Source organism: Nicotiana tabacum, chromosome 18 (genome assembly GCF_000715075.1).
Source record: "Nicotiana tabacum cultivar K326 chromosome 18, ASM71507v2, whole genome shotgun sequence".
NCBI lineage: Eukaryota > Viridiplantae > Streptophyta > Magnoliopsida > Solanales > Solanaceae > Nicotiana > Nicotiana tabacum.
The window spans coordinates 149,564,720-149,579,528 of record NC_134097.1 but is presented as its reverse complement, the minus strand read 5'-3'; the positions used below and the strand labels follow the sequence as shown (position 1 = coordinate 149,579,528).

General features: G+C 32.7%; 1 protein-coding gene across 3 annotated transcripts; it reads right to left on the bottom strand.

The window, feature by feature from the left end:
* Positions 1-630: 630 nt before the first annotated feature.
* Positions 631-8,120, bottom strand: LOC107826504 (E3 ubiquitin-protein ligase BIG BROTHER-like). Of its 3 annotated transcripts, none has more exons than XM_075237458.1 (9): positions 7,952-8,120; positions 6,509-6,603; positions 6,269-6,423; positions 5,390-5,627; positions 3,618-3,652; positions 3,191-3,235; positions 1,881-2,008; positions 1,135-1,243; positions 631-1,047 (listed from the first exon to the last, which is right to left on the bottom strand). In XM_075237458.1, exons 3-9 carry the CDS (start codon positions 6,407-6,409, stop codon positions 988-990), a joined length of 756 nt encoding a protein of 251 aa, XP_075093559.1. In that variant the 5' UTR covers positions 6,410-6,423; positions 6,509-6,603; positions 7,952-8,120; the 3' UTR covers positions 631-987. The 3 variants fall into 3 exon arrangements, with proteins under 3 accessions (XP_075093559.1, XP_075093557.1, XP_075093558.1); XM_075237456.1 differs by lacking the exon at positions 7,952-8,120 and adding an exon at positions 7,827-7,942; XM_075237457.1 differs by lacking the exon at positions 6,509-6,603 and having other exon boundaries at positions 7,952-8,090.
* Positions 8,121-14,809: the final 6,689 nt, after the last annotated feature.

Below are 14,809 nucleotides of genomic sequence, written 5' to 3'. Positions count from 1 at the left end.
GTTTAGAGGAAGTTCAACTATCCCACCAGTCCACCACAGCCCTCGGTGGTAAATAAGTTAATTCAGCTGTGGACCTGTAATGCAGCTGTAGGGGAGCAGAAATCAAGTGCAAATGAAGTGAATTTCGGATATTGCTTTATTTCCTTTCCTCTCCCGTTTGGCCATAGATTTTGGCTTCATTTTTTTTTTTAAAAAAAATTGAAAACATTATTTGTTTATAAAATATGATCATGTCTTGGGGAAAAAAATTCAAAAATTTTCAAGTTCCTAAAAACTGGTTTAGGGCAATTTTTGGGTAAAATTTTTTCTTCCACTCACAAAACTTCAACTTTTCTTCAAATAAAATGCATGTCCAAACGTAACTTCAACTTTCAAAAATTATTTTTTAACACAATTTCAAAAACTCTTTTTTCAAGTTTCAATCAAATCTATGTCCAAACGCTATCAAAATCACACTTTCACTAATACCCAACGGTTGTCTCTTTGCTGCCTTTCCAATTCCATTCAGACCAATCACAAATGTTTTTGTCGAATGCTTCAGTACATCTACACAAGCCCTTGTAAAGGTCAACAGAGTTTACCCAATATGAAAAACAATTCAACTGCAAAATATCATTTCAAGAACAGATCTCGCAAGAATATATTTGAGGTAGAAGAAGAAAAAGAAATGGTTCATTCCTCTTCTTTGTATTTCTCCCAGGCAATAGAATCAGGACAGTGAAAATAAAAGTAAACATCCTCTTTCTGTGACAAAGTTCTGAGATCATGGCTAATATTCAAAACAGAACATGTGGTACTAAGCTCCTAACGAAACTGTCAAACGCAGTGTTTCTTTCTGTTCTTATTTACCACTAGACTATATTTCTCTAATGTAACACAGAAGCAACGGGAAATTAAGATCTATAAGGAGAACGTGAACGGAAAGAAAAAAAGGGAAAATGCTGTGACCAAGAAGAAAAATATGACACCAGTTGCCTATGGTGCTTGTTATTTGCTTCCCCGCTTCGATGTATCAATCACCACTTCCGAGTAGCAAATTGGGCAAGCCTAACACATTAATGAATGACTTAGCAATGGAGTACATGTTAAATGATGCATTTAAGGAAATTGTTTTTAGAGGGTTCAATTCATTACTTTGTTGATGCTTAGCCATCTGCTGCCACAACCAGCATGATAGAGATGTTTGCAGGGAAGAGTGATCTGTCGGTCATTTCGTTTGTACTCCATCTGGCAGATGACACACCTGGAAATAAGAAGGAGAATCTATTGTGATCATTGAAAACGCTTTGATACAATACCTTGCCCACAATACTAGGCAAAGATAATCATGATAGACAATAATAAATATTTTCGGGATATTAGTACTAATAGATAATTATGGCAAAGATGACATTTTCATTCAGTTACCTCAGAATTCAATTACCTATGGGGAATAAACAAACCAAACAAACAAATAAACACAAACACCGACACATACATATATTAAACTCCACAATATGCAGAAAATAACATCTCTCAGAGGAAGTCTGGAAAAGAATATGTGCATGCGAAACATAAAAGGGTGATACCACCCAAAACTAGGTAATATAGAATACTGTGGTAAAATATCTATATTTAACTTCAAAAGGATAAGGATTAGAAATCTAAGCACTATTCAGATGAAGAAAATTGTTGATGAGAAACATAAAAGACAACTAGTCACATAGAAAGACAACCCACCAGCCTATTATACTTTGAAGAAAACATAACAATCAGCACAGAACAAGAAGCATACGAATAAAATTTTTATTATGCCATAGCTATAGGATTATTAGACATTGTTCATTTTTCCATTAGTTTCCCTTATTTATAGGAAGAGATTCTCGATGGGTTCGTTCTACCTTTCCTTTCTTGATTTCTTTCTTGAGAATAAGCCACACTTAAACTTTGTGATCGGAAGCAAGGAGATTTGATCTTGGGAAAGACCTCTGCTTTGAGTTCCAACAGCCTCCCCCAATTCAAGTAATTCCTGTAATTCAATCCACATAGAATTAAAACTACAAGTTTTACCAAGTCGCCAACATAAATCTTCAAATACTCCAAAACAAAGAAAAACTAAAACATTACTTACGGATCATCACTTAAACAAAGGAAACAATCATTAAAAGAAAAAAATCATTTATTGTCTTCTATGAATATCTGCAGAGAATAATGTGAACACTGGACAGTATGTAATGCAGGCCCGTCAGTTACACTACTCATCAGCCATAATATTTCTAATATGATATCTAAATCAATTTGCTTAAATAGTATCATGATCATGACTGTATTCTATATGAAAAAACGGTTCAATGATGAGAACGACCTGATATGAAAACTTCCACAGGGAGCCGTGAGCATCAAAGCACTCTTTAGCAAAGAAGAATAAACTCAATAATCTCTTTCATCAAAAAAAAAAACAAAAAAAAAAACTCAATAATCTCCTGATTTTCCATATTCCTTCTCTTATTTTTTTCTCTTTTTACATGTAGTTCATGCAAAGGATTTTTCAGAAGTTGCAGATCAACTGATGATCTGATGCAGTTGGAAATCTTATCATACACTAGTTCGGGTATTAGTAGGTCTAAGCTTATTCACTCAATTCGTGGCTTGAGGGAAGCTCTCAAAACAACACTTTGCTGGTCATTGGCTGCATCGAGTAATTCATTGTTTAGAGGACCTTAAAAGAATTATAAAGATGATTAATTCAACCTCGAAAAAACAGTGTTGACACTATCAAAATTGAATCACGAAAAATTGTAACAAAATGTCGGTGTCATCTTTCATTTGACACCAAGCCACCATTCTCGTCAATGATGCACATCACATGTCTACAACAACAACTAACTCTCGATCCCAAGCTAGCTGGGATCAGCTAGATGAATCCTGACTATCCATTTTGCTCCATCTAGACTCGTAGGTGATAGAGAGACCCGAAAAAATATACGGTATCTTACAGGACTCTCATGGCAATAAATATTTCACATTAACCTACATAGCTTTGACAACTAATTCTCTGCCTCTAATATTCAAGATATTACTAAAAGAACTCCGACATGAGATTCTCGATGTCTCAAATGGATCACAAGATAATGATACTATTAGATGATGCACAAGATAATTATAATACAAGTCTATTAAGTGGAGATGACAGAAATTTTACAAATCAAACCTCATAGGTCATGTTGTCAGGGTCGATACTATCTTGCCAAACAACCTGCATTAATTTACAAAATAGATGAATGAAACTAGTCAGTAATTCTAATCACAAGAGGACATGACTTATGCTTACTTAGAAGCCAGTAGCACTTCCTGAAAACATCAGCAGGAAGAGAAAATGCAAGACTCCTCTTGTTACTATTACACTTTCCTTATTCGTCGAAAGAGTAGTTTAATACTATTTAAAACATCCGGATGTTATATCATTTGTCTGCTTTGAAATCATTATTATAGTTACAACCACAACAGAGAGAGCAGTTTTCTCGTAGTTTGCAGATACTATGAATAAGAAAGTAGAGGTTATGGTGGTTATACTTCAGCTGGACTAATGACCATGGCATGAAAGAGAAGAAACATAACTTTGGAATATAACTTCATACCTCACTGTCACGAGTATTAATTTGACCCCTAGGACCTGAAAAAGAGCAAAGGGACAAGCTTAGTCATAACCTGAAGTATCATAAAAGCAGGAAGCTCTTTATGAATAGGCACAAGCAACAGCAGCAAAAAACGACAACAAATGAGACTGCAAATACTCAAAGACATAAGATCCAACACTGACATATTCCATACAATTTTTGCTGCGTTCAGATCAAATGATCGACCTATTTCCTTCTTAAACTCTATTCCATCACAAATTTCAGATGTATAATCGATATAGATTGCAGCACAGAATGCATAATAGAAGAATGTACTGAATACATGCTTCTAGAAAGCTGCCTTACAAAAGGATACTATCATTATTAGGTACAACTATGTTTCTTTGGGCAGTCTGATTTGCAGCTAAACAGTTATAGGCATTACGACCAATTATTTTGCTCATTTCATCTTGTATGCTCCTTTGGTTACTTTTGTTACTCACATAACTTTCAGAAACTGATATATGGAAAACAGAAAGAACTTGTAAGTTGTAACCAGTTATTGTAAAGAAGAAAAAGCCACTGAGCTTTCTGAATAACATTTATCATTGAAGCAGCAAGGCAGAAGGTTTTAGAGACTAGAGAACAGAGGGAAGCGGATGTAGAGAGTGTAACAAAAAAACTTAGCACCATCACTTTGACTTAGGAACGTATAATGTGCTAATATTTTGTTTATTTCATAAACAAACTCATTTTATCACTCTCCACGGACTTATAACATGTATTTACAGGCAGATCTTCAATTTGATAAAGGATCTGCCCAATCTAGAATGTTGGCAGTGGACCAGCAATTTGCATTGTCTATACAAAATCGGTACTAAAAGAGATGGTCTTCAGAAATCCTGTAGCAGAGGTCTCTTTTACTGAAACAGCAGAAAAACATTCCAATGCCTTCAGAGGATCAATTTGAGTCAACTAGTGCAGACCACAGGCTACCACCAATCTCATATGATGAGCATGAATCATTCAAAGGAGTTATCAGACAAGAGGAATTTGTTTATGGTGTTGGATGGCCTTCTTCTAATCCATCCAAGTCAAATATTGTTGGTTGACTAATGCACTTTGAGTGGGCATTGCGGAAGACTTGTTCAAACATGAGGCTATAGCTCAACAGCTTTCAAGACAGCAAGATGACAATTGGAAGGTGAGTGCTGTCATTTCACCTTTTTAACCAAATCTAACATTGAGATACAAAAGAACAGTAAATCCCTGTCCTTGATGCTCAGAGCTATAGGAGTAAAGGAAGGAAGGTGTAAAGACATAGAATTATGGTTTTAAAGGGTTGATCCTAGTATACAAATGGCTGTGATATTCTGTAATCTAGTGTTCGTTAAATAGTCAAAAATAATAGTAAATTTTTTTTAAAAAAAACATGGAGATATCTATACAGTAGGAATGAACTGCAAGGGTGCTAACTAATGCAGGTAATTCATGGTTGTTTTTTCATCAATTAGCAATCAAAAAATATATATTCATGGCAAGTGATCATTAGATCATTCCCGGTGCATTTTCCAAACAATATTTAGTCATATACACAATGCAATTAGAATAAAGAGAGAAACTGTGGAAGATGTTTCCCTACACATAGGCTTTCAAGATTCTACTTTTTTGAGAATGGTAACATATTGTATATTTGTAGCACAACGGCTGTGCTAAAACATTCTACTTTGTTGGATTTTTTTTTAAAACTTGTACATATCTGCCACAGTACAAAGACTGAAAAGGAAACTTACATTCCACAGAATTAGTGCGAGAATTGGAGCCTGAAATTTCTTCTCTATGCACATTTGCAGCTACATTCTGGAAACCAGTGGTGGTTGAAGGGTTCTCTACATGCCTATCATGCTCCTCGATTCCAGATACATGATCATTCACCACATATTCATGACCATATTCGTAATATGAGAAACTACCTGCTTCGGAGTACCCAAATTTGTATGGATTGGTACTAATCGATGGGTATAAACTCTCCTGCAAGGATCAGAGAAGTCATATGGCACTGTTATTTAAATTTTTGTTCTACATTTCCAAGTGACTGGCAATTTGATATAGACGAAACCAAAGATGCATGAAGAGAATGTACAGGTTGCAGGTAAATGATATTCAAAGGTAAATCTAAGACCCTCATATGCTTAGATAAAATTAGCAGATTTCCTCAGTTTGCTAGAGCAATTTGAAAGCTAGTGTCCATTCCACAGTTGCTAATTATGCAGTTGATACATGTAGTACATGTGTACTAAAGCATGGTTCTGGATCTTCTCTTTGCACACTACTAGACAAATGTATGTACATAATATAACAGCATATACTTGATAAACAAATTTCCACTTTCTCACAGTATTTCTTTTTTCATATTCATGAGCACTATTTGTAATATCTGCTTATCCAATCATGATTTACAAAAATGTCCAGGGTTGCAAAGTTAATTCTACAAATTTAAAACTGATTATTGTTCCAGTTGTACCCTCATTTGTACAGGTTATTTTGCACAATCCTGCATAACAAGGGTCAAGGGCAGAAGTTGGAAATGCAGGGTCAAATTGAAAGTAGGCGAATGCACACAGGGATGTAGAGCGAAAAATGATTAATTGCTGTAAAACTACTGAATGTACCTGACCATAGGGAGGATCGGCAAATATATAATTTACATGGTCATATGTAACACCTCCAAAGAAATCCATAAAGCTTCCAATTGAATTATAAGGCATAGCCGCATTTGCATAATGAATCTCCATTTGCTGATTCCAGTTCATGGTGGATTAATAGTCTGCAACAAATTGGTATATTTTCCATATCAACTCTTTAAGTTAAAGTAGCTATGAAGACTACAAGACTCCATAAATCATATTTACCACTAATTCTTCAGGAAAGCAGAGAGATGAATAATCAACATATGAAACTCAGATTTCAAGATAAGCAATGTGGATCCTCTTCAGATTTGACAATCCTATTAAAACAAAAGAATCAGTTTCTTTTAACATCATCTGTAAACCAAACCAAAAAAAGATTAGAAGACAAAATGCATATACTATATGTCTGCAGGTACAGATTAACGAGAGAGAAAAACCAAGAAGCAAACAATTAATATCAAGAGATTATAATTAGCTTTTTAAAGCAGAAAATTACAACTAATGGCACATTATACTTCTCTTCAAAAACAGTATAAATATTTTCCAGCACTCTCTCAGGAACCAAAATGTATTGCAACAGGTCAGCACCAATTCATTTGAAACTAACAACATAATGGCACATTATACTTGAGAAATTCAGAGCTAAGAGCAGACTGCTCAACATCAAGAAACTTCAAATAAATCACGCAGTCATAATGTAATGCTGCAAAAAACACAAATAATGCACAGTGAAATTTTCCGTTTTTATTTTTTTTGTTGGAACAATTTCCAGCATTTTCTCAGTAGCCAAACATATCACAACAACAATTCAACTGAAATTACCACCATATTGGCAAATTATATTTGAAAATATTTGGAGCAAAACCAAATTTCAGCTAAATCAAAATTCTTTAAATTTCGCAAAAGAACACACAGAATGCACACAAAAATTTAATCTTTTTTTATGAGGAAGAATTTACAGCATTTTCTCAGCAACCAAACGGATGGCAACAACAATTCGGACGCAACTAACACCACATTTGGCACATTTGCTTGAGAAGCTCCGAATAACAACCAAAATTGCTCCATAACCTATTAGTGTTATTTCCTTTATTTTGCTGTTAACAAAAAAGCCACATTTGGCACATTACAGTTGAGAAATTCGGACAGATCACAACCAAAAAAAAAAAAAAATCGGACGAAACTAACACCGCATTTGCACATTTCGTTGAAAATTTTCGGACCTCAAAAAATAAAAAACGCACAAAAACAAAAGTTTGCCGATTTCCGGTGGAAACAGTTTCCAGCATTTTCTCAACAACCTAACAGATTGCAACAACAATTCGAACGAAATTAACACCGCATTCGGCACGTTTAACTTGAGAAAATTCAGAGTTAAAACCAAACTGCTCCATAACCTATCATTAATTCCTTGATTTTGCTATAAAAAACACATAATGCACATAAAAAAGGGCACATTTCCTCAGCAACTAAACAGATCACAAAAAAACAATTCGAACGAATTTTACACCGCATTTTAGAAGAGAAATTCGGAGCTGACCATAGAAAAGCAAGTAATAATAGCTAAAACTGAATCAAATCGAATGGAACCGAATTAAAATGAAAGGAAGATAAAGAGTTGAAGAAAGGAACAATATATTGTGAGAATTAATAAAGAGAACCGACATTTGCTTTGCCTTTTGTATGCAGTCGTCAAGCTCCTCATCAAAGTCTCTCTCTTCTTTCCGGTTTTGCTGTGTCTCTTTTGTGTGATGGCATGAGAGAGAGAAGATGAAGACAGCGTTGCAATTCAGTTTATTTTTTCACCTTTTCTCTCTCTCTCTCTCATCACTTCTATAAAGATGGATATGGAATAAAGTACAACCTTTAAGCTCTGTGTACTACGGCTGTAAAATTTTTTTTTATCTTATCTCTTTTTTACGTAATTTTTAAAGAAGGATCTGTGATAGTTATGCAAGGATTATAATATAAAAATTATTTGTGTGACTAGCTAGGCACAAATTCATATTTGAATTTGTAGAGATTGTTATGATTATAAATATATACTTTGTCCGTTTATGTGAACTTATTTCTTTTTAGTCCGTATAAAAAATAATGACTTATTTTTATATTTGAAAACTATTTGCCTTTATGCAATAACACAAAATGTATGTGCCTCAAAAGTCTTCTCATTTTTCTTAAATTCAGCAACTAATTATATAGGTTCACATAAATTAAAACATATGGAAAAATATTGAACACTAACCAGATCTAAGCTCTGGTTCTCAATACTAGGTGACTTTTTCTTACTTGTTCGGATCAGGGTGGACATAGTTACCATGATAAAATATGTTATAAAATTAATCAAAGTGCGCACAATCTGGTCCAAATACATGGCTATTAAAATAAAATCTATTAACCCCATTGGATTCAACTTGTCTATCTTTAATTGATGATGCTGATTTATATGGTAAATGAAGGGTCAAATCCATGCAAAAACTTCACCAATAGTGCAACTTTTAAGACATTCTACTCGAGAAATTGAGTTTTGAGTCCACGTGAGAAAGGAAGATTAAGGAAAACAATTTTGCACCCACGAGGATATAAGAGAATTTTTGTAAATAGTTAAGCACACAGTGATTACGTTAATTCAAATAATTGAACCTTAATAATTGAAAATTAAGGTAAAATATGTAATATTATTCAACCATGATTAAGTGATTAGACATATCTATCAAGAGATTCGTCTGGTGCATAAAGCATCTCCCATTTACGCAGGATCTAGGTAAGGGCGGCTCAAACGCATGTGTGACCTAAAACAAAAGTTTAATGTGAGGGCCTAACTTTTTTTAAAAAAAAATTATGATATATATTTTTATTTGAAGTACATTTTTCTAGTCTTTTGAGATGCAAAGTTATTAATAATTTTTTTATTATCAATTTCTTCGAATAATTCCTTTTCAATTGATAATATAGCCAACTCATTCAATCTTTCTTGAGACATTGCTAATCTTAGGTATTATTAATGGAGTATAATTTCAAAATACTTCTTTTTTGAGACAATTAATATAGGAAAACTCTAGTTTTATATTAAAAATTCTAAATTTTTTTTTTTAAATACCTATGAACCGATTATTTCTAAAAAAAAATAGGGCCCCCAAATTTGGGAGCCTAAGGCTACCTTACATGTGATAAGGTTAGAGCCGACCCTTGATGCAAGCATTAGTGAAGGTTTCCACAGCTCGAACTCAAGACCTATAGATCACATAAAGACAATTTTACCATTACTCCAAAGTTCCGCGTGTAGACATATTTATAAATTAGTCGAAGTCGCACAAACTGCATGTCCAAACGCACAATTATAAAAGAAATCTATTGACCTCATTGGATTTAAATTATCTATTGTATTCATTAATTTAATGTAAGTGTAGATAAAAATTCACAAAAATTAATTTCCTCCAGAACTCCACGCGCGAACTACTCACACATAGTGCGTGAATAGTGACATATTTATGTAGGACAATAGGACTTAACAGAGGCATGTAAACTCCGTTACCGACCACGTAAAAAGAAAGTAACCCATGCACAACAGTGCATGATCTGTTAAATCACCGACCAATCAAATCACGGGTTACAAACACGTGTCACTTTTTGAGAACAGCATGTACTTTGTTACAAGCGGGTGAGCTAATTTCATAACTGGGTAATCGGTTTCCAAATTAATTTGGATTTCTTTTACTTTTAGTCCATGCCATAAACTATTTATATTTGTTAGACGAAAAAATGTATAGAATTTATATAATTTTTGTAATAACATACATACATATATATATATATATATCAGCGACGAAGTTACATTCACTTAACGGTGGTCAAAAAATTGCATGGTATATATAGGTAAAATATGAGTTCAATGCTAAAAATTTTAAAAGCTGAACCCATCCTGGATTTGTCTCTACTCACGCCATTAAAATATCCATATACCTTATATAAAAGTTTTGAATAAATTACTAATGTAAAACTTTATTCGCACAACAAATAAATAGCTAGTTACACTTCGTTATTTTACGGTAGCAGTAGAAAAAAGTAGAAGAATATGAGAAAAAAGGCAATTACCGGTTTCTTGTACTTTACTTCTTTCATATAGTGGAAAACTATAGCTTTATCTTTTGGCTTTGCCTTTACGGTTTGTCCAATATATATATAAGAAAAATAAGAGATTTTCTAAACTTCATATTGACTGAAGAAAGGAAAAGAGAAAATGACACTTCTATATAAAACATAGTACTACTAGTTTTTTACTGTGGATTATCAATTCATGAAGAAAAAAAAAAAACCTTCGATAATACATTAAAGTAGTTAACCAAAAACTTATTATAAGAAAATCATTTTTCCTAATTCATTTTAAAAAAGGAAAATCTTAGATATAAATGAGTGTACATTCTGAATATCAACCTTTCAAATGTATGCAATTGTTATTTACGAATTACGAAATTTTCTAACCTATCGTTACTCACGAATAGTTCATTTGTGTTTTTCACGAAAAAACTGCAAATTTATACTCAGTTCCAAATTCAGACTAATTATAATGGTAACATATTAGAATGTGTTAATCTCTTTTAAATGTAAATTTCACAATTTTGAACTTGTTATTGTCTCTTCAGTCATGAGAGCTGCATTTTAGAGAGTCTAATGTTGACTTACAATTTCCTAAAAAGAACTAAAGAATAGTACAGTCAAACATATTTATAACAGTGTCCCTATATAAAAGTCATTCACTATAAAAGTCAAGTTTTTCTCGAAATTGATTATTATGTTATGTTATAGTATATGTCCTTTATAACAACATTTCACTATTGTTGCCAAAAATTATCAGAACAAACGAGACTGTTATAGAAATGTTTGATTATACAACTTTGCCTTTGGAAAGAGCAGTCCAGTGCATAAAATATCTTGTATTTACGAAAGGGTTCAGGGAAGGGTCGCATCCCAAGGGCTGTGATATAGATAGTCTATTCTAATACAAGTATCAATGAATGTTTTCACTGCTCGAACCCATGATCAGTAATTCAAACGGAAACAATTTTACTGATACTCCTAGACTCTCATTCCCTATTTTGGCTTTGGACCCCACAATAAATCCTAGGATTCGAATAAGTAGTTGGCGTACTTGTGTTTATTTTCTTTGATATATGGGCCATATGGTAGAAAAGGAAGATAACCAAAGAATGATTCTTGTCCTAAAAGGGAGTTAGCAATTGGCTATGGTTCGTTGAGAATTTAGCCCCACATGCTTTAATCAAATTCAAGGGGAACTTTCCATACTTAGTTGTAACTAATCTCCTAATTAAGATATGACATATTATGATGTGACATATTAGCTAATCAAAATTGCTGTGATTATGTTTTACTTGAGTTCAGGGTCTACTGGAAATAATCTTTTTACTTTTACAAAGTAGGAGCAAGGTCTGCGATTTGCATACATACTATCCTCTTCAAAATTGTTGGGATTATGTTTTCCTTGAGTTCAGGGTTTATCGGAAATAACCTTTTTACCTTCACAAAATAGAAGTAAGGTCTGCGATTTGCATACACACTATCCTCTTCATACCCGATTTGTCGAATTATACTGGGTATATATATTGTTGTTATATATTGGCCTTTGTGCATAGCTAGAAGTCAATGGTCGATGTTAAGAATTAAAAATTATTGAGTTTAATTTTATTTACTCACAATATAATAAGTCATTTATATAATCATGTAATAAAAAAAACTAATAGTTAGTACTCCCTCATGTCCACAATAAGTGACCAATTTGTTTGTTTATTTTGGTCCAAAATAAGTGTCAATTTATATAATCAAGAAAAAAATTAATTTATTTTTCCAAAATTACCCTTATGTACGTATCCCTAAAAAGTATTCTTACTCTTCATATTAAATATTTAATTAAGAGTAGTTTAGTCATAATAGGTATTTTTGTATAGAATTTAGTTTTTTCTTAATGGGCGTGCCAAAAGTAAGTTGATCACTTATTGTGGACCGGAGGGAGTAACAGCTAAATGTCTACCTTGATTAGCTTGTAACTTAATTAGAAAAAGAGTGGCTAATTAACATGTTTTGAGTTTGTCAAATTACAATGGACGTGTAAAAGCTTTTTATTGCACCATTAATTAACATGATCCGTTTTTTCACATATCTATTTATTGAGATTTGAGAAATGATTAAGTTCGACTATCATGAGGTGATGATTTGGACTTCTAACAGTTACGTTTTAGGTAAAACGACTCAACAAATCATTAAATGTCAATTAATTAAAGTATTTGAGTGCGTAGATAAAAGAAAAGTTTTAAGGAAAAATTACTAATTACACACTATTTAATTTTATTTTCAATTTTATTTTTGCAATAGCCTATTCGCTAACTATGATATTAAGAACTACCATAATCATAATTCATGCATGGAAGTCATATAGCCTTATAGGTTTAGAATATAAGGAAGAGAATGAAAACAAATTAAAAAGAAAGGGTGAGTGATAAATAAAGAAAAAGGAAAAAAAACTTGGTGGGCGTTTGGATATAAGAGTTGTAAAATTTCAAAAAAAAGTAATATTTTTTTCAAGTGAATGGTATTTGAAAATTAAAATTGTGTTTGGACATGAATATAATTTTGGATTGTTTTTGAATTTTTGTGCGTGATCTGAGTGAAAAAAATTTGAAAAATAGTTTTTTGAAGTTTTTTCAAAATTCATCTTTAAGTGAAATTTGAAATTTATGTCCAAACACGATTTGAAAAAAAAAAGGAAATTTTTTCGAGAAAAAGTGTTTTTTTTATATGTCCAAACGTGCTCTTAAATTTCCTTTGTGTGACAAGTGTTACAAAGTGAATATCGTACGTTATTTTTAGTCTTATTTAAAACTTTAATTTTAGCTCTTCCCTCTTTGATACCTTAGCATTATTTTGTTCCATTACATCATACCCTTATTGCATGATTAGTATAGTACTGTCTGTGTAAAGTTATTTCTTGTGACATATAGATTACGAGTTCGAGTCGTGGAATCAACCACTGACGTTTGTATCAAGATATAATGGGATGCGACCATTTTTCAAATCATGCGTGAATGCGTGATATTTCGTACACTGGAACGCCTTTTTTAGGTATGCTTCTTGCTGCTAGAATAATTTTTTTAAAGTATGGGTGTAACAAAGAAAAACTATAGAAACATGTCCTCAAATTTTCATTTCTTTTTCAATGATCAAATGCAAATATGAGGTAGTTAAGAGATTCAGTGATATTTCTAAGAGAAAAGAGTACTGGTGAAATGAGATGAACTTTGCGCGTAATTACTACTAGAAAAAAACTTTTTTCCGACTATCATTTCCGATTACAAAATGTCAGTCGTAAATTTTCGACTACAGTAGTAGTCGGAATATTCATATTTATATTTTTTCTTTTAGAAATTTGCCGATTATGTTTTCGGCTACTATTATCGTAAAGTTTCGCGGAAAATTCCGTGCATATAATTTTTCGACTATTGTAGTCGGAATATAACACAGGAAAGTGAAATCACTTTTGACCACATGGTCCTGACATTTTCCGACTACAACAATCGAAAATTTTAGAATTAAATAATATACATTTTTCGATTATTCTAAATCAGTCGGAAAGTAATCGAAATAGGTACTTTTCCGACTATTTTGATAGACGAAAAATAGCGAATTTCTAATAGTGAAATTGCTTGGTATAATCCAACTTTCTACATCGATCATTTGCTTTATTTCGATTATATTTCATAGATTTGTCACTTCCCCTAGCTAGTTCCCTATATACTTTCTATTTTTTTACACATAAAATTCGTTAAAAGACAAACAAATTGAAATAAAAGATTTCCGACTGTTTTCTGGTCGTTTGGCAAATAAAATTGTGCGAGTCGAAAAGTTTCGACCACAGTAAACAGTAAGTATTTTTGACCTACTTTGTGATAGTGTTTTGTATAGTACTAATAATGGTATTTGTTCCATCACACTTTTTTGTTTTATTTTTATTTTTATTTTTAATTTTTATTATTACCATAATTATTGTCCTTCCACTTATTTATTGTCGCTTATGGTGCTGATATTATTTGTCCGGTTTCTGTTTTTACGACCGATCTTGTGTCTTTGAGCCGAGGGTCTCCTGGAAACAGCCTCTCTACCTTCCGGAGCAGGGGTAAGGTCTGCGTACACTCTACCCTCCCCAGACCCATCAATGAGACTATTACTGGTTGTTGTTATTGTTGTTTTTTCCGACTACTCCTAAATAATGGTCGGAATGTAGTCAAAAACTGATTTTTTTTGATTATTTTCCGGCTATTTCCCCAGAAAATTAACTAAACGAACGAAAATTGGAAGCATGATTTCCTCTTTTGAATTATCTTCCATCTCCATTCAACTCCTCTCTTCTCTTCAAAAAAAGCTAAGTGACCTACATGTGGTTGATAGATCAGACAATCAAAAAGGCAAAAAGCATTACCTGTGAAAATGTGAATCATTGTCACTGTGGAAGAG

Bases quoted from the DNA above. Each gene is read 5' to 3' on its own strand.
- LOC107826504 (XM_075237458.1), bottom strand. From the start codon at position 6,409: ATGAACTGGAATCAGCAAATGGAGATTCATTATGCAAATGCGGCTATG. The intron at 5,628-6,268 runs GTACATTCAGTA...TGATCCTTGCAG, and splicing joins CCGATCCTCCCTATGGTCAG to GAGAGTTTATACCCATCGAT. The intron at 1,048-1,134 runs GTAATGAATTGA...TTAATGTGTTAG, and splicing joins GATGGCTAAGCATCAACAAA to GCTTGCCCAATTTGCTACTC.